At 37.0% G+C, this 19049-nt stretch overlaps 1 protein-coding gene across 2 annotated transcripts; it reads right to left on the bottom strand.

Annotated features, from left to right (window-relative positions):
* Positions 1 to 1338: 1338 nt before the first annotated feature.
* Positions 1339 to 18916, bottom strand: LOC140164385 (enoyl-CoA delta isomerase 1, mitochondrial-like). Of its 2 annotated transcripts, none has more exons than XM_072187660.1 (8): positions 18820 to 18916; positions 14849 to 15007; positions 10915 to 11042; positions 10110 to 10256; positions 9130 to 9228; positions 6387 to 6468; positions 5498 to 5614; positions 1339 to 3613 (listed from the first exon to the last, which is right to left on the bottom strand). In XM_072187660.1, exons 1-8 carry the CDS (start codon positions 18881 to 18883, stop codon positions 3447 to 3449), a joined length of 963 nt encoding a protein of 320 aa, XP_072043761.1. In that variant the 5' UTR covers positions 18884 to 18916; the 3' UTR covers positions 1339 to 3446. The 2 variants fall into 2 exon arrangements, with proteins under 2 accessions (XP_072043761.1, XP_072043762.1); XM_072187661.1 differs by lacking the exon at positions 6387 to 6468 and adding an exon at positions 6234 to 6312.
* Positions 18917 to 19049: the final 133 nt, after the last annotated feature.

Raw genomic sequence — 19049 nt, 5'->3', positions numbered from 1 at the left:
ACTTTGTCACAATGCAAAACAGTTATCCAATCTGTGAATGTTATTTCAAGAGTGTTGCCAGATGGTTTGTTTAGTGACGAAAGAGCCCAAACTGGCTGGAACGAGACTAGGTAACATCTTGACCTCGGCATTACAACAACATCTTTTTCAAATTAGTTTACAGAAGTTCGAAAAAATCTGACTACAAATTGGACAATTCCAGTTAAAAATCCATGCACGCTACTATATCCCACACAGGGTTTAGATTTCAAATGGGAGTCCCCCATTTAGGTAAACACTATGTGTGTGGGAGATTAAAGTCATGTCTTCCATAGGGTGTATGGATTTTTAATAGGATATCCCATACCAGGATGACGGACATTTGAATACACAGATCTGATATAAGATCAATTGGGTGGATTTGTGAATACCACTCCCTACCTCCCTGGACAGGAAAGCTACAGTCTGTATAGACCACTTGACATGTGACGTCATTGCCCAGCAGTATGGGTGCGAATTATGGAAATTTCCATTGTTCTTTGTCCTGCAGTGTGCGTACGCATCGTAGTTTGCTCAGGGCACATGCATTTTAAATCGCCCACCACATTTCATATACGTTGTAGTAAAAGACATCCATTGAACAGTGTAGTGGTTCGTTCAAGCATATCGACAGACCAGTCCTTCACCTTTGTTGATAAACAATGAATGATGTCAAGTGGTCAATACCTTCCTCGAGTCAGTAAAGTAAAACCAAATTTTGAGATTTTCTCAAAAGTGTTAATTGCTGCAGGAAATCTGTTATGCTAGTTGGATTCTTTGCATCATTTCCATTCTGAAAATGTATACTTTTATATACCGTACTTCTCATCATTACACTTACTGACTTGCTCTTGATGACTCGAGGAAGGTATACAGACTACAGCATGCAATCTACAGATTGGTCTTCACATATTTGGCCCTCACAACATTGACATTGACAACAATGATAATGCAGATGGCTGGCCAGTTGGCTGCTTGCATGTCTGGGCAGAAGCAAATTAATTCACTGCACAGCTTCAATGCATTATTACTTCAAACTTGGTAGGCAGAGACTGCCTTTTGAGGAGAGCGAGAGCAATCGCTCTTTACTGCTCTTCTTAAATCTGATATAGGAGAGTGATTTTTAGCTCTCCTTAGTTGACCATTCTCTCCTTACATTATATTGTAAATGCTTTAAACAGCTCTCCTTGAAGGCTCCAGAAGAGCTGTTTAATGCTCTCCTGCAAATTCCAAAAGACAGTCCCTGGGTAGGGTGATAGGGTATGGTATTTACAAACCTTTGTTGTGTGACCACCTTTGATTACAAATTGAGTACGGTAATTCTAGTTTATAGAACTTTTATTTCGTAAAAGGAATTATGTATAGTTACATGGAAATAATTCATTTGCTAATAAAACTCTTTTATCATTATGCCAATTTTACATTTTAAAAATATACATTATTGAGTCATGATTGAAGATAATTTGATACAATGGTTTCTCACTGTAAAATGAGATTACAGGCGTTGCCGTTTGAGGCGCCCAAACTCAATTTCTAGTGAGCGATTTTCCACTCGCCATAGACACTAAATATCGCTCGCTGCAAATCACCCAAAATTGAATCCAATTTACATGCAAGTTTCAGCACTTTCAATGTTATTTGTTTATCATAATAAATTAGCTGTAATCCCTGAAAATGAAATTGAGGGTGTATTGCGTATCGTGTTTCACATTGGTACGGATGATCTTTCAGACCCAGAGCCCGGAGGGGGTTCTCCCTGGTTGAAGGCATACGGGGATGTGCCACGGTTTTGGGGTTCCTTTTCAGCAATTTTGGTACATGTATATCAATGGGTGGGGTTTTAGTGGAGAACAATGCGTCCAATTGGGCGCATTTCGGCAAAGTGCCCCAAAAAGTGCAAAAGGGCAAATTTGGGTGCTTTGGGATGTTTTTTTGTGAAAAATTGGTATACTGATGGGTGGCAAAAACAGCAAAAAGTAGGAATAGAGAAAGTCAGCATTCGAAAGTCTGTGTGGCACATCCCCAGGACCTAGAGAGTGATTCTACCACTAGTGAGTGATTAAACCAATCACCTGACATCATGCCAGCAAGTGATTGACCACTCGCCTTTAAAATCTAGATAGCAAGGCCTGGGTTATCAGGTCAATATTGATTTTCTTTTTTTTCCTTTGTGTCATAGGGGCACAGGGCCACATGCCCCCAAACAATCTGAAATTTTTAAAAATCCCATTGGAAAATGGCCGAAAAATGGCTCGTGCCCCCCCCCCCAATCATGGTCGGCGCCACCTCCAATATGATGATCCACGCTACGCCACTGGAGGGAAAGAATACCTAGTACTGAATAGTATATATAAATCATTTATACATGTATGCAATCATTCAACATTATTATACAAACTTTTCAAACACTTGGGGTCCATTGAACTTGAATACTGAGATCATGTTAATTTAAAATGACTTACAATACTTGGGTAAATGGCAACAACAATACTTGTGTGCACTTTCTGAAAATGAACACAAGTCTTCAGCTATCCATCACATATTCATTAAAAATAGATTTTGGAAAATTGTATGAAGATTCCTAAGATATGGTTGATCAGTCTTGCTTTGTCAAAATGTCTTTTTTGAGATTAACATTTTTTTATCAACTTCTGCCAAATAAAACCGCTCAATCCTAATTATTCATTTAGCAGTAGCACTAATGGTCCCTATGCACAAAAGAGTTAGAGCGGGTCTAAAGTTAGACCTGTTCTAAGTGGAATTTAGTTCCATTAGGAATGGTCCTTTGCTATTATTTCCTTCCAATAGTAGCTAGCAAATTCTAAAGATTTTAATGCAAAGTAAAAAAAAAATAATAACTCAAGCAAATGTATAGGAAAATGTCCTTTCTCCTGAAACTAAATTCCACTTAGACCAGGACTAACTTTAGACCCAGTCTAACTCTTTTATACATACGGACCAATAAGTTCAATTTCACTATTTGGTCAAATTGGTGAATTAAGGGCCAAAATATGCATTTTTAGGGTGTTTTCACATGCGTTGACAAGAAGTCAAATTTCAATTTATGCATTCTAATTTTTGGAAAATACAGGTTTCATTCTTATAACCAATCATTTAATTAAAGTAACACAAAAAGAGTGAAAACTAGAGCAAAATTTCGGCATTATATACAAGATTTTAAATGCTTAGACTTGTACCACGTCTTACCAGAAATGCATGATATGTCCTCTTTTTTTAAAAAGAAAGTGGTAAAATAGTAAACTTTTTCTTCTATGTCCAGGTAGTTCTAAATGAATTATTATGATTGAGTTATATTTCATTTGGCAGCACTAGATCATATTTTTTTAATCCAAAAAAATTAGTGCTGTATTTTTCTGGAATTCAGCAGTACACAGAATGAAATTACAACAATATATTGAATTGTCAGCTTATTTCTTGCGAGCCTTAAGACTTTGCAGGTATTTGCCAATGGTATTTTGAATGGCTGGCTGAGATACCATATTGACAAAGTCATCTATATCCTTCTGGCGATCTTTTAATACAGTTTCAATAGCCTTGCTACGCATCATCTGTTTGGATAAGCTCCTTGCATGATCTGTAAGATACAAACAAGAAATAATTTGAATGCCTTTTGAGTAAAATTGAAAAAGTTACAAACAATTAATTTGCACATACATGTAATTTTATACCATGTGATATCACTCTGGAAGCTGTTGTGTATGTGTTTCATACATGTACTCACATTTCATTTTGATAGGAGTAAGTGGCACCGGTTTTAAGGAATTACCTTATTTTGGGTAAAATGGGGGCACTTAAGGGCTGGGGTATGAACGTTTGGACAGTATTTATTTTGGGACATTAGAATCAGACATATCGAATTGCATTCTGAATACGAAGAATGTCCTTCTGATATCAAATAATTTTGATTTTTGAAATTACGCAATTTAATACACATTTTATGGCAAATCATTAAAATTGATATTTTTGATATTTAACAGTACTCAAGTAAACTTTACAAATCTGATGATTTATACTTAAAGTGTATGTAGGTGGGATGAAAAATCGACGATCAATTGAAAATTTTGACCTTTAAGTATTGGAGATATGGATTTTTTTCCCAAAACACCAAAAAAAAAAAAAAAAGGTCTTTTGGGAAAAAAATCCATATCTTCAATATGAGAGGTCAAAATTTTCAATTGACCGTCGGCTTTTCCTCCCAGCTACATACACTTTAAGAATATATCATTAGATTTATATAATTTACTTGAGGACTGTTATATATCAAAATTTGAAAAATATTAAATTTTTATAATTTGTCATAAAATTTGTATTATATTGTGATTTTCAAAAAATGAAAATTATTTGATATCAGAAAGACATGCTTTGTATTCAGAATGCAATTCGATAGGTCTGAGGTGCTCTCATGTCCTCAAAAAATACTGCAAGAAACGCAATAAACGCTCATTCCGGATCCCTTAATGTCAACAGATTTAAAACACAAGAGGAAGATTGCAGCCACCCATTCAGAACAAGCAGCCTGATAACATGCAAGCATGCAACTGATTTGAACTGAAAGCTGTACTAGCCTTTGATCAAAGATGCCACTCCTCAGAGTGTTTCATTATTTTAGGGACATAATGCTCTGTATAAACTTCCTAACTCTCAATTGCTCAACAGAGTAAAGAATCAAATAGACACCCATGCACCCCCACACACATACCTTTTATATGTTTTCATCGACAAACATGGACCCTATATAGCCTGTAGTTAACAGTATAACTGTGGACCTCTACACACTGACATAATTCACTATTGAAAGTGTGGACTTTTGGAAAATATGACATTTATCCGCCAAACCGTGGACCTGGTATTACACCTACAATAGCGGACATACCCCATATGCATTGTTACAACATGTGGGTCCACGGATGCACGTTTTCAGGATTTTTACTGAATTCAGGTTTTTTTGTAGTCCAGACTTTCTTTTATTTTCAGCCCGTTTTATGCCATTTTGGTCATTTTTACAATGTTATTCAGGCTTATTCAGGTTTCATCCATGGGGTCCGTGTACGCGTACTCTATGAGTGAAATGTCAATTCGTGGGTCCAAGTTTGTCAGTGAAAACAAACACATACACACACAGAAATTGCACACTTGCACTATAAAGTAGGGTCAGTGTCATTGAATCAGCAGGCGGCGGATGACATGATCGAGCCGGCAACTTGTGAAACCGCCCGGCCGTATGGCATTTTCCAATATACTGGTTAGTTTTGTGGGGTTCATTATCGAACCCCAACGGTTTTAGCTTGTATTTATATTATTTATCAACATAGGCCTATTTGTTTGTGATATTTCAAGCGTTTTAAAATTTCAAAATAATCCCATTCAATTACACGGTTGACGATGAAAATTTACTGAATTTAGAGAATGCAATGCGCCACCACCTGTGAATCAGGATAAAATTAAGACATAAAAATACCTGGAATTTTGAGCCATTTAGCTATTTCATTCCTTGCCGTTTCCTCCAGATTCTCTGGTGAAACAGACTGGTCTACTAGACCTGCTTCTACTGCATCTTCCACTGAGAAGAGTGTACCTTTAAAATAGTAATATAATTTGAGAATTACAGAGGTATAAAGTGATAAACTATTACATGTATAACATATACTAATCATGTACATTTATGTGGTTCTTGAAAGTAACCCTAATAAATACTTACATGTATACTAGGGGTGTGTTAGAAGGAGCTAAGCACAGGTGATTGTTAGGCATTTCTAAAGCGATCTATCAGTGCGTGGGGTGGGGATGGAGAGGCTATTGGCTCATTTTAGTCATTTTAATGACACTTTACTCTTTGTTGTCCCCCTGAAAAATGTCTTGGGAGGGGGCAATTTGTCCCCTTGCTATGACCTTGACCAATAGCCAAACAAGTTGAATTATCCTGTAGGGTTAAACATTGTACATGAAAACAATCGATCAACAAAACAAAAACAAAAACAAACAAAAAAGTTAAGGTAAGAAAATGTCTCCACAACATATATGATGGATGGTCAAAACACACAAAAACTATAAAAACCATATCATGAGACCCGATATAGACAGAAAACAATATGCAGAACAACAAGTATGGAACTTGCTGACGAGTTTAAGACATTGAGGTCAAGTACCACCATTTTATAGCAGACTATTTACCTAATTGGTCTTTTTTTATTTACCTAATTGTAGCACCTTTTCTGTTTGTCTATGATTCAGTAAATTAAGCACAGTGCACGCCAAGATTTCAGGTACGACGCCTACAAAAGATAACAAATATAAAGGGAAAAAAACAAAAGTTATGATATTTCAAAATATTGTGAAAGATGGCTCACCTGATTTCAATGCTTTTTCAGCATGTCCAAATCCAATAGCCTTAACCATTGCTTCTTGAAGCCACAATGGTGGACTAAGCCCCTGTAAAATGCCACAAGTAATTTACATAACCATAATGCACAAAGTTAAAAGTTAAAAACAGAAAGAATTAGAAAATTCTTACAGAAATAAAACACTCAAAGGAAATCAAACAGTTCCCCAGACAGTAACATATGTGACCATCCAGCACAACTGAGCCCTGAAGTCGCCAATCATCATTTTTGAGATATTCAACCAAAATATTCTGCTTGAAATTAGCTTTAAAATGATGTATATCATATGCATGTCTATATAGTACTTGACATTTAAGTAGTGAAAAATCAATAAAACAGTCAATAAATCCTTTGTTTCCTATCGTTTATTGTTAAGTTCAATGGAGCATATCTCAATAGTGGCACTGGCGACATCCGGGCTCAGTTGTGGAGGATGGTCACATATGTGACACGATCTGGTCCATGGGGGCCAAAGGTGGCAAATTTGAAACTGAGATAAAGGTAAAAATATGGAGTAAAAACACAATAAAATACCTAAGAAAATAGGCATCAAAAACCTTCATAACTAATTTAGAACCAAGTATGCCAGACCTTTGGTGTTTTCAGTAAATGATAGCCTATTGTATGTATAATGTAATAATTACAGTAACTCAATTTTCAAAAATGCCTCCTTTGGCCCCCATGGGCCAGATCGTGTCACATATAATACCTCACTTTTTTCAATATCATGTGATCAAGTATAATGACAATTTACACAGCGGCAGCCCACAGCAGCATGGGGGGGGGGAGTAAATGCCCCCCCAGTCAGAACTCTTGCTTCCCCTAGTTTAAACCCAAAATTACATTTCCACTTTTGCAGCAATTTTGTGTAAAATTTGGTGATTTTGCCCCCCTTAAAATTTACTTTCCCCCCCCCCCTAACTATTTGCTAATCACTTATTCATCCTATGAGGGTTTCTTGTTGTTGTCCAGCAGTTTTGTAAGGAAATACTAGTAAAGGGATTTTGTAAGGAAATAAAGGGGTTTTGTAAGGAAATAAAGGGGTTTTGTAAGAAAATAAAGGGGTTTTGTAAGGAAATAAAGGGGTTTTGTAAGGAAATAAACGGGTATTGTAGGGAAATAAATGGGTTTTGTAAGGAAATAAACAAGTTTTGTAAGGAAATAAATGGGTTTTGTAAGGAATTAAAGTCAGGTCAGTGGAAAAGGTGACATTTGAAGTAAGTTAAGTGACAAAACAAGTGAGCCAATATCAATAACATCCATCGATTGAACCCCGCAATTTTCTTCTTCTTGAGAAACGACTTGAACCAATGTTCTTCCTAACTAAATGTTCTTAATGACTAAATGAATGTATAAACGAACGATCGAATAAATGAATCAATGAAAAAATGAACGAATGAATGAATGAATGAATGGGTACATGAATGAATGAATAGGTGCATGATTAAATGAATGAATGAATTAAATAATTAATTTATCAATTAATTTTTAAATAAACAAGTAATTATATAAGTTTTTATTTAAGAAATTCGTAATAAGATAATCAACAACCTGAAAATAGCTCATAACGTACTGGGCAGGTGAATTAAAAATAATTATTACGTAATTGACATGATCTTCAGCGACAAATATATCACAGTTTAAACACCTTCATTACCAATGGATTAGTGAGTTTAACTTTTAACTTAGCAAGGATACCGGGAATCGTTGGTAACTTTGTAAATGATGTCAGTAAATATCTCTATTCGTGCTACTTCGTGCATTGTGTAACAATACTTTTTGTGTGCTGTTTATTGTAAACTGTGTGATGCTTTTACATTATTGTAACCACCACAATGTTTATGACAGTTCATCTTTGTTAGTATATCCAATGATTAAAGTTGAAACGTTTGATCCAAACACAAGAAAGTTATTCCTACCTCTCAGAATTTTCAGATGGTTACTCCATCTTTCATCATAGAAGACCAAGTTCTCCAAAATCAGAAGTTTCAAACCACATCCACATAGAGTCACCTGGACATTATGTGAACTTAGACCAGGTCAAGATCTTGGACAGAGACGATAGGTGTCAACCAGCCATCTCTCAACATAGACTGGGACATGTTCAAACTTCCAGGAGTCTATGAGACTGTGAGCAAGGTTAAAAAGGTCACAACCTGATCATCATCATCACAGTCTCGCTGATGAAAGATGGAGTAATGGTCTGAAAATTCCAAGAGGTAGGAATAACTTTCTTGTGTTTGGATGAAACATTTTAAACTTTATTCACCACAGTGTTGTTTGCATTTAGAAAGAGACCAATCCCGGGGACCAATCACACCCAATATCAAGGGCCATGGACTATATTGACCTTTTAGGTAATTCCCATACTAAGCCTTTGCGAGTACACCTGAAAACTTGTCATTTGACGTCACGCCGATATGTGCCGATGCGCATATCATTTATCGAACATCGTTACTGTGCATTGCAAGTCAGCGTGACGTCAAATGACGAGATCTCAGGTGTACTCGCAAAGGCTTATGAGATTTACCGAAAAGGTCAATTGAGAATGGAAGAATCTGCATTAAAGCAAGCTTTGCCAAAGCAATATTACATATTTTATAAGAGTGTGTTCACATATTACACCCCGGGATTACAACAAATACACTTTTTTATCATACAACACTGAAAAGTATCAACCAACTCAAATATAGAATTGTTGTATTCTTACCACTGCAACTTCATTAAGTCCTATGATGTATTTGCCTGTTGCCATGATTCTGTAGTCACACCCAAGCACCATAAGACAACCACCTGCTGGACTATGCCCCTGGAAACAGAACAGAAAACCTGAAGATAAATGGTACTGAATAACATTTATATTTAAATAATTACTATCATTTTCATGTATCCAAGCTGAAATTTACAATCATGGAAAAATGCATGTATATTATCTTGGTGTAGATTATTCATCCAGTAGTTTTTGCATGAAGTCTGATGGTTTCGGACGCAACATAGCAAAGTGAGTTGCAAATTTTAGCTCCAGTATTAAAAAAAACATATAAACATGATCCGGACACAAAATCACTATCCAACATTTTCAAAGATTCAATTTCTCTAAAAGGCGCCCTAAAGCAGTTGTTTTTGGTGGATTTGAAGGGGGCTTGTATAAAACAGTTGATACATCCTTGCCGTCAAAGCTATAGGGTCCACAACTTATAAGTTCCCCTCTAAATACTTTTTAAAATAAATCAAAAAATATTTGACGAAATGCAAACGTGTAAACATGTAAGTAGCCTTATTTGTTTTACACATATGGACCAAATTATAACGTCTCATGTCATTGCGTTCAGTCACAATGGTTCATTATGTAAAAAAAGAGACTGTTTAAACAGTGTTAAAATTAAGTGGCATCTGAGTCCATAGGAGTCAGAGCTCAAACAATACAGTAGGCCAGGCCTATTCATGTGTTTGTTTAAGAAAACCTGGTACAACTTTTAAAACGGCCTCTTTTCTTACACAATTAACCATTGTGACTGAACGCAATGATGTGTGATGCTATAAATTGGTCCAGGGGTAAAACAAATAGGGCTATACATATCTTTTTACATTTTTATATTTCGTAAAATATGTTTCGACTTATTTTAAAAAGTATTAGGGGGGCACTTATAAGTTGTGGACTTATACTGTATAATTCTCAGGATGTCTTACATTGATTGCTGCTATGACAGGCAGAGAAGACCCATATAACCTGAGCCACAGCTCTTGTACATTATGCCAGAAGTCTGCATAATAATCGGGCGTCTTCTGGTACATCTCAGTTATGTCTAACCCGGATGAAAAGATACCTGGAATGGACTGAAAGAAAATATATTGTAAGTACATTTTAATGAAAAAGTATATGATCAACCAGACATTCAAAAATAATATTTAATCACAAAAGATTTGTATTTCTGTTATACAGCCCTATGGTATAGGTACGTACATACCCACACACCCCTACACCCACCAACTTCAACATGTAAAGTGAACCCCCTTTTGTTCAACAGATATTATCCAATAACGCCATTTGAAATTTACAACAAATCTGCTATTAAATGAAGTGTGCATTTTGAACAAATTTAACATAATTCTAATCTAGTATTTTAGCTTCAAAATGGCATTTTTTAGCGTTCCCACACATAATGACCCCCCATTTTCCTGGAGCCCCCACTGAATGACCTTTTTTCACAAAAACCCCACCGATAGACCTCTAGTGTCATACTTTGGTGTACAGATACATCACTTTCAGATTTGAGCCCCCTGGATGTGGCTGTCACATGCAGAGCACATTTTTATTACCAAATGGACTGTGATACAAGTTCCATTCCCATACACCACTTGCAAGCTCTGCTAAACCAAAGTCCTAAATCTTCAAACTGGTCAACACATTCCTGGAAGAACTTTTTTAATGTCCATCACAAAGATGAAAAAATAAATTGTCTTTCCCAAAATTTACATTCAATAGTATGCTTACTGATGAGAGTATAATTCCTCTGTATGTTGGATCGTTTTCTATGGTGTTAACTGATGTAGCAATATCTGCTAACATCTGCTTGCTGAAGCTGTTGACAGGCGGTCTATTCAGTTTTATCCAAGCTACATCTGTTGAAAAAATGCAAAGAAATACTTTGAGTGTACAATGGCAAATGAACACTTGAAAAAGGGGAAATCTTAAAATTTGCAGTCAGACTTAAAATGCGCAATTATATCCAAAATGTGCACATTTCAGTGTTTTTTGCGCATCACACATGTTCCCTGTCTTTAATATTATACACCCCCTGATAAATTTTGTGACTAATTTTACATTTTTCTCAAAAAATAACTACACACTGGTAACAAAAGTTATGTATATTACAGGGGCAAGGAATTACTTCACTGAAATTTCAGTGATTCAAGACAAGTGGTTCATTTTATGTTGTTTTAGAAATGAGATTCTAGCCGTACCTCTTTGTATGGGCGTAGCCATAGGCGGAGAGCCATACTTTAATTTTGTTTTGCAATATTTGTTCGCACGTTTAAGGGGTTATCTAGCCACTGTGTAGATTGAAAGTTGCAGGGTATATAGTATGTGCGAATGAAGAAGTAGATAGATTTTCTATAATAATATGTGTTCAGGAGAGGAGATATTTAACAAAAACAAAAACACCCAAGTCCGTCAAATGCACGAATAAGAATACGTGTATAAAATAGGCCTATGCGCCATTGTGCATGATTGTGGAATTGCCGCAGCTGATTAGAGTCGTTCATTTCGTGCGGTACCTGATTAGAGTCTTTCATTTTGTGCAGTAAATAGCGGGCAATGGGTGTATTTTTTGTTTGGTTTTGTGTTGCTTTTTGTAAATGCTCACTTGTTTGCACAGACCTAGTCTCCCACACATCCAATTTATGTCGGGCGATCCGAACAAACATCGTGATAGCCACATACAGTCTGGACCGAGGCACAGACTATCAAGTGTTTGTTTACCAGTGACCTTCAATAAAATCGATACTGTAGTACAAACATGCTATATACAGGGTGTCCCTGAAAGAACTGTATCGTCGGAAACTTAATTGTTTGGGTATTTTAACGACCCAACTAAACAAAACTAAATACTTGGTGCGGTTGAGCAATAAATCGGCTATCACATACTTTTGACAATTTGACAAAAAGACGAAATATTAAGATCAGAAATTTAATAAGATGGCATAATCACTGCGCATCATAATTTTTACTTAATTTACTGTATAAAACATACATCTTTTGATTCATTATGACACCAGATTTTTTTTTTTTTTTTTTTAAACAAAAATCCTTCAAAACTTTACATAGAGCCAAAAATTTACAAGATAAATTTTTTTATTTTGGCATAACAATTTAGGGAATTTTGTTTTTGTTTGTTAACGTTTGTTTTAATACGCAATCACTCGGGCACACCCTTTCCAACGAAAAATGAAAACTTTAATTTCAACATTTAATTTTGAGCATGGAGAAAGGAAATCATAGCTTCCCTCCCGTTCCTCCCCATTTCCCCCTTCTGTTTTTCTTCTCTTTTTTTCATTTTGCTTTTCACCTTTCCACATTTTTTTCTTCTCAGACAACCCTTGTTTACCAAAAGTAATACATTTTATTTAATTTATGACTGACACAGCTTTCTGTCATCCCTGTCTAGCCCAAAGGTCTGACCTGGTTGGTTAAACCGGCGAGGCCAGATGTCAGAACTGCAAATAAAATGCAGCAAGGTAGAGGTTGTAATATCGTGCACATAGCTTCCTATACCTAACCTTGCTGTGTATAGTGAACAGAGCACGTGTATTTTGCTCACTGGCAATTGATACAAACCGAAGGTGTTAATAAATGGGACAGTATGAATGGATCATTTTCGAAGTTTATGTTGTGATGAAGTTTGGAAGTCAACATGTGCGATATCATATGATGCCTAGGGTCTACAGGGGTTTTAACAACATGGTGTATCGCCTAAACTTGGTCTGTTGTATTTGTAGTTGATGTTCTTACAGAGCTGAATAGATTTCGGGGTCATCCAAGGTCACACAGAGTTCATCTGAGGTCAAATTACTAAAAAATGGCATATGGGCACGAAACTTGGTGGGTATAGTCAACACTTAGAGTCAATTTTTTGGAAGGTAATTTCGGGGTCATCCGAGGTCACCCAGGGGCATCTGAGGTCAAATTACTAAAACTGTTATGGGCACGAAACTTGGTGGGTATATTCAACATTTAGAGTCAAGTTATTGGAAGGTCATTTCGGTGTCATCCGAGGTCACCCTGGGGTCACCTGAGGTCAAATTAAAAATTGTCTTAACAGCATGAAATTTTTTTGGAAGGTCATTTTGGGGGTAATCCAGGGGCGTAGCCAGCTTTCTTGGTCAGGGGGGCAAACTAAAATTTTTGGGGCACAGACGAAAAAATTGCAGTTGCATCATACAATACATATAGAGACTGTATGTCTTCTAGCTTCCCGAAAAGGGCCTTATTGGGATGATTTGCGCGCGTAGCGCGAAAAAAATGGTATTTTACACTATTTTTGCCCATTATCCGCTAAAAAGGGCTTTATTGTTACAATGTAATGTGGCGTAAGCGCTGAAATTTTTTGTATTTTACACTATTTTGGCCCTGAATTTTGCTAGAAAAGGGGCTCCTTGCCCTTTTTTTTTCCTTTGCCCTCCTGATTTACTCTTTCATTTTTTGTCAGAGGGGCACTTTTTCTTTCATTTTTTTGTCAGGGGGGGCACTCTGCCCCCCCTGCCCCCCCGCTACGCTACTGGGGTAATCCAAGGTCACTCATTGGTCATCTGAGGTCAAATTACTAAAATCTGTCGTATGGGCATGAAACTTGGTGGGTACAGTGAACATTGCTAGAAAACTGTCTAAACATACAAAATCTTCCAACACACGGCTCGGGTTGTTTTGGTAAAGCAATACCAACACCTGTTGTGAACTCGACACCACGAGGGGATTTTCCATATCCCAACCCGTGCTCTGGGCATCTTGTAAAACATAAACATTACACAGCTGTGCGGCCTATTACGGTACATTTCCATATTATTTCCTTCTTTAATCACCCCACACTCCCCATCCACCATCCAGGCTTCGCCCATACAGGGTTCTGAAAAGAAACTCACATTTAAACACAACCTCTACCATACCATCACCCAACAACCTTACACACCAACCGCGTATGCCGAAAACCGCGCAACCCGAGAACCGCTCTAGTTTCTTATCATAACGTACCGCTTATCATGAGTCACTGAAATCCAGTGTAGTAACTGGATTCCTTGCCCCTATACATAACCTCCTTTGTTACGGTACCAGTGTGTTAAATATTATTTTTTGAGAAAAATGCAAAAATAGTCACAAATTTATCAAGGGGTGTAGTACAACCTTAAGCTGAAAGGGACATATTTTTGAAAAGAAAGTATACCTTACATGTACATGTAGATAATTAAATACATACATGACATGATGAGAGTTGACTCATGAATATAAATAACAGGAAGGTACTGTCAGAGTACCTGAAGAGCTTATGAGGTGGGTACTCCATCTATATGTGACCTGCTACCACGAAACAATTACCAGACACAGATAACACTACTTAGATCATAACAATAATAAAAGTAGAAATGTTAAGTATGTCTCGTATGTCTTATTAGTGAATGGGGGCACAATGGGCCATTCACAAAGGATAATACTACTGGTTTTTACAGGTGGCAGCAAACAATGAACATCAACTTAGACAAATATCTCGAAAATACCAACTCAACAAAATGAGTATAAAGTCACTGCGATTTTACGCCAATTTCCTGGTAGCAGGTCACATATATACAATGGGTTCACCCCTGGTTGTAAATACATATGCAATATGGGTTGCAGACTGGGAGGGTTTTAAGGGGAGAGAGTGACCATGACCAACCTTTATGCACTGAATCTCTTTCCACTTGTAGTAACTCAGCATTTTGTGAGCTGCAACTTCTTATAACTTGGCGGCAAACATTCGAAGCACCTGCTGCTTTTGGATGAAAGTTTTTGAAGGTTGATTCGATTTTGCCAAGAAGTTGACACATATATTTTCCTGCAAAAAAAAGGAAATTTAATCTAGTGATCAAAAATCAGGCAATTCACCTACATTTTGTTATTTGTTGATTTTAATAAAAAACTTGTACCAACTATATAAAAAGGCACAGCTAAAGCACACTTCCCATCTGGTCAATGCATTTCCAATTAATCAATTTAATGGTCATGATAGTAGTTACTCGAGAACTCTAGCTTCAAATTTGCACATGATAGTTACGCATTCGATGCTAGAGTACGTAATTATCTTTTTTCAGTCTGTCAGCGTTGACATCTTTTGCAACGGATGTTATTTATTCTGTTAATGTTAAAATTTGGATGAAAGTAATTTTGATGAGTCAACTATATCTTTTAAATAAAGACTGCCTATTTTTGTTGAAGTGCAATATTTTAGCACCATAAATATGCATACACATCATAGGCTTATCATGCAGCAAGGCGTGTAGGGCATGTTAACACCCAAATTTGTATACACCCATCGAATGACCTTGATGTACATGTACGTATACATGCATACATGGAAACACATATATCAGGGTTGAGAACCAGTTCCTTATAAAGCTATACCGGTACTGCAAAAATAATTTCAGGACGAATTCCTCTGGTGAAAAAGTACAATCTGAGACTAGTAAACCAACTACATGTAGTTGGAACTGAGGGTCTATACCATCACCAACACTGTCACTGTGCCTCTTATCAACTCTGTCAGATCAATAATCTGCATCTACCGACTCAACCAAGAAGAAGAAGATCATGACAACTACGATTCCTGGGACATATCCTGAGGATGCAGGAAGATTAACCATGCAGAAGATGCTCTCTGGTAAAAGAAGACCTGGAAGGCAAAGAACATCCTACTTGTCTTTATGTGCAAAAATTAACTGTTGGGGGATTTCAACAACTTTCAGTCTTTCTACTGCCAGGTGCCATTGCCACTTTGGCTTCAGAGCGTAGTAAATGGAGAAACTTTGTAGTCGCCTGCTTCGCAGCCGAATGAAATGTAGCCCGAGGTACTCACACCTCCGCCACTACGATTTCCACTGTCCTTCTCCGTACGAAGGTCTGAGACTCCTGAGCATATCTGGTCCAGGGTACACATAAAATACCACTTTTTCTCATAAATACCACTTCCTACCATTCCTCACATGAAGATGAGACTTAAACAAAACATATTTGGTGCATGTTCGTAAATTTTGAGCACATTTCAGGATGTAAAAGACCAGACTTGTGACTGTTATCGTCGCACAGTGTCAACGTCCTATACGATAAATATAAATTTAATACTCCGTTGGTGAGCGACGGGCGAGTGGTATTTCACCGAACGCAAGAAAAGGAGAATTCTATCTGATTGGCTAGCAATCGATCGCTTAGGTCGATCAGTAGTCAACTACAAACTCAAAATGGAGCAATTAATGTATTCAATTCGATTGAAATCGATTATTCTATTATTGACGTAGATAAAGAGAGTGATAGTGTGTCAATAATGTACATTGTATTGCACCTGGATTTTACATGCATTCCTTTATATAATTATTTTCTCAAAGAGTTGAATATTATCACAATTTTTACAGTGGATTTCAAATTTTTTACATCAAAATTGCAGTTAAAAAAACATATCCACAGCAAAATACCGGTCCTCACTAATTAGTGAATTTAATTTCCAGTTAGTGTATTTAAAATAAAACCTGTGATTTACCTGACAACAAATAAAATTTTCTTGCAATAGAAATATCATATGGGATACTGATATGGTAGGCCGCAACAGCCACAACGTGGAGCTGCTACACGTAGCTGACTTTTTGCTCCGTGGAGCCAAATTGACCAGCCATGTTAGAGTTTTTCATTACTCGGAGGTAAAACTGACCAATCAAGTACGACTTACTCATTACGTGAAGCTAATTTATTCATTAAGAATTTGTCAGATGAGCTTCACGTAGTTGCAAGATATCCTCGGTCACGAAAGTTATGATTCAAAAAGTAGTTTATGAAAAGTACGAACCGACTTATTATTAAGATGGACATGCACTCATAAGAAACTCATACAGTATATAGCTAGGCAGAGTGGTGGTAAACCATGCACACAATTTTGCGATCTGCAGTGTATCACCGGGAGCTAATTTGTACAACTTGCGCGGCGTGGCCTGCCGCCTGCGGAATTCGACCTTCAGCAAACCAGTTCGGATTTACTTTATATACTAGTAGGCCATACATGTAGTTACTGTCCGTTTTCCTATACACAATACTCAGTGCGCTCACCATTGACGCGTGACCTCTACAAATAGTGTATGTTAGAAGTATAGGCCATTGCCTAGTTGACGCGTCACTCACTGTGTAAAAAATAACCGCCAATATTTAAATTATTCTCTGAAATTCTAGAAAATATAGTTTTGTAACATGTCCTAAATGTTTAGCTAATTTAGGTGTTTGGAAATATTGGTACCGGTACTTGTGTGTTTTAGGAACGACAGATAACACCAAAAAATATGAAGAAATTATTTCTAAACCGTGTTAAGTCTGCAAACCATTAAATGCTTCTCATTTTCAAGAACGCTGGTTAACAATAAGCAGACTATTGTCTCATTTCGTAAACAAAAGCCCACCCAGTATTGTTACCTTGCGTTAGCTTTATAATCATTCACCCAACTGAAACTATAATACCAGCTCATTGCTCATTGCACAGGTAAAACAGGCACAAGTGCAGTGTGTATTTAACCAGAGAAGATCTGATGTAACATAGTTGAGCTGTTTTCATTGAGTGTTATCTTGGTTTAATAGCTTTTAATGGGGTTTAAGTCCTTCAAAGGTCGTGGTGAATTCTACTGTAGACATTCATGACTGCATCATGATTATTTTAAAGTCAACAACATTCAACAATATGATCACCGTGATAGTATGACAGTATCAGTACCGTGGGTGTCAGTGATCCTGGCCTGACACAGTAGACAAACAAACAAACAAACACGCCACACACATGACACATGCATGCAAGGTAACATTGACTATACACTAATCAAACAATGGTATTGATCCTGTACAACTGGTCGTGGTTTATTTACATTCGATTCATTTAAAATCCCCATAGTAAACATTAATTTTGGCAAGAGTTTTCTCTCTGGAACGAGGATGCATCCACTGGCTCCGCGTAATGAAAAGATCTAACATGATTGGTCAATTTAGCTCCGCTGAAGCGAAAAGTAAGCTACGCCGTAGCAGCTCCACGTTGGGGCGGTTACGGCCAGCCATATACTGATCATGCAAAAATCGTAAAAACATAGAATAGAAACAGTGTGGCAGATCGACTCTCAAAATCTCACATTGTATGCTTAGCCTGAGTCGCTCGGCCTATCTTGAACAAAATCACCATGCGTAGCTGTTGAAAAACGTGAGGATTCCTCGTAATATCACAGCAATTTTTGACACAAAGATATAGGGACGATGACGGTGTGCGTCGCCGTGTTTTGAATTCTTCCTATAAAAAGATGCCGTCCGTATGACGTCATCCCCGCGACGTGACTTCATGGTGCCCCGTTTTTCCGTACGTATAGCACTCATGGCCCTAGTGAGGAAGGAACAGGGCCATGATGTTTCGGGCTAAATGAATAATCAGACCCAGAACATCATATTAATTTCTATGCACTGTGACTGTCCTGACTGTGTACTGAACTAGTGTTTGTCATGTTTGTTTAATACATGTAATATTTGACCTTGCAACATCAACGTCTAACGCCTCAAATCGTGCATGTTATGCGAGATCATGAGCACTTTTATTGCATGAAATAGAAAGTTGTACGTTTTCAAACTTAAAGGTTCTACCTTTCAACATCGTTGCAGTTAGAATTAAAATGTTTCTTCTCATACACTCATGCATGCATATCATCTCATCACTCAGTTTTCTGGTTCATTTTTAATTTCCTACGAGCTGTCTTTACCTTTAGCGCAAGTGCGCATGCGGGTGCTGGTTGGTATCTTACGGGCGCAGACCACCAACTATTTTTTGTTTAAATTTCAAAATGTGACTTTAATATTTATTATGAAATAATTAT

Source organism: Amphiura filiformis, chromosome 11 (assembly GCF_039555335.1).
Source record: "Amphiura filiformis chromosome 11, Afil_fr2py, whole genome shotgun sequence".
NCBI lineage: Eukaryota > Metazoa > Echinodermata > Ophiuroidea > Amphilepidida > Amphiuridae > Amphiura > Amphiura filiformis.
This window is presented reverse-complemented; position numbering and strand designations above follow the sequence as displayed.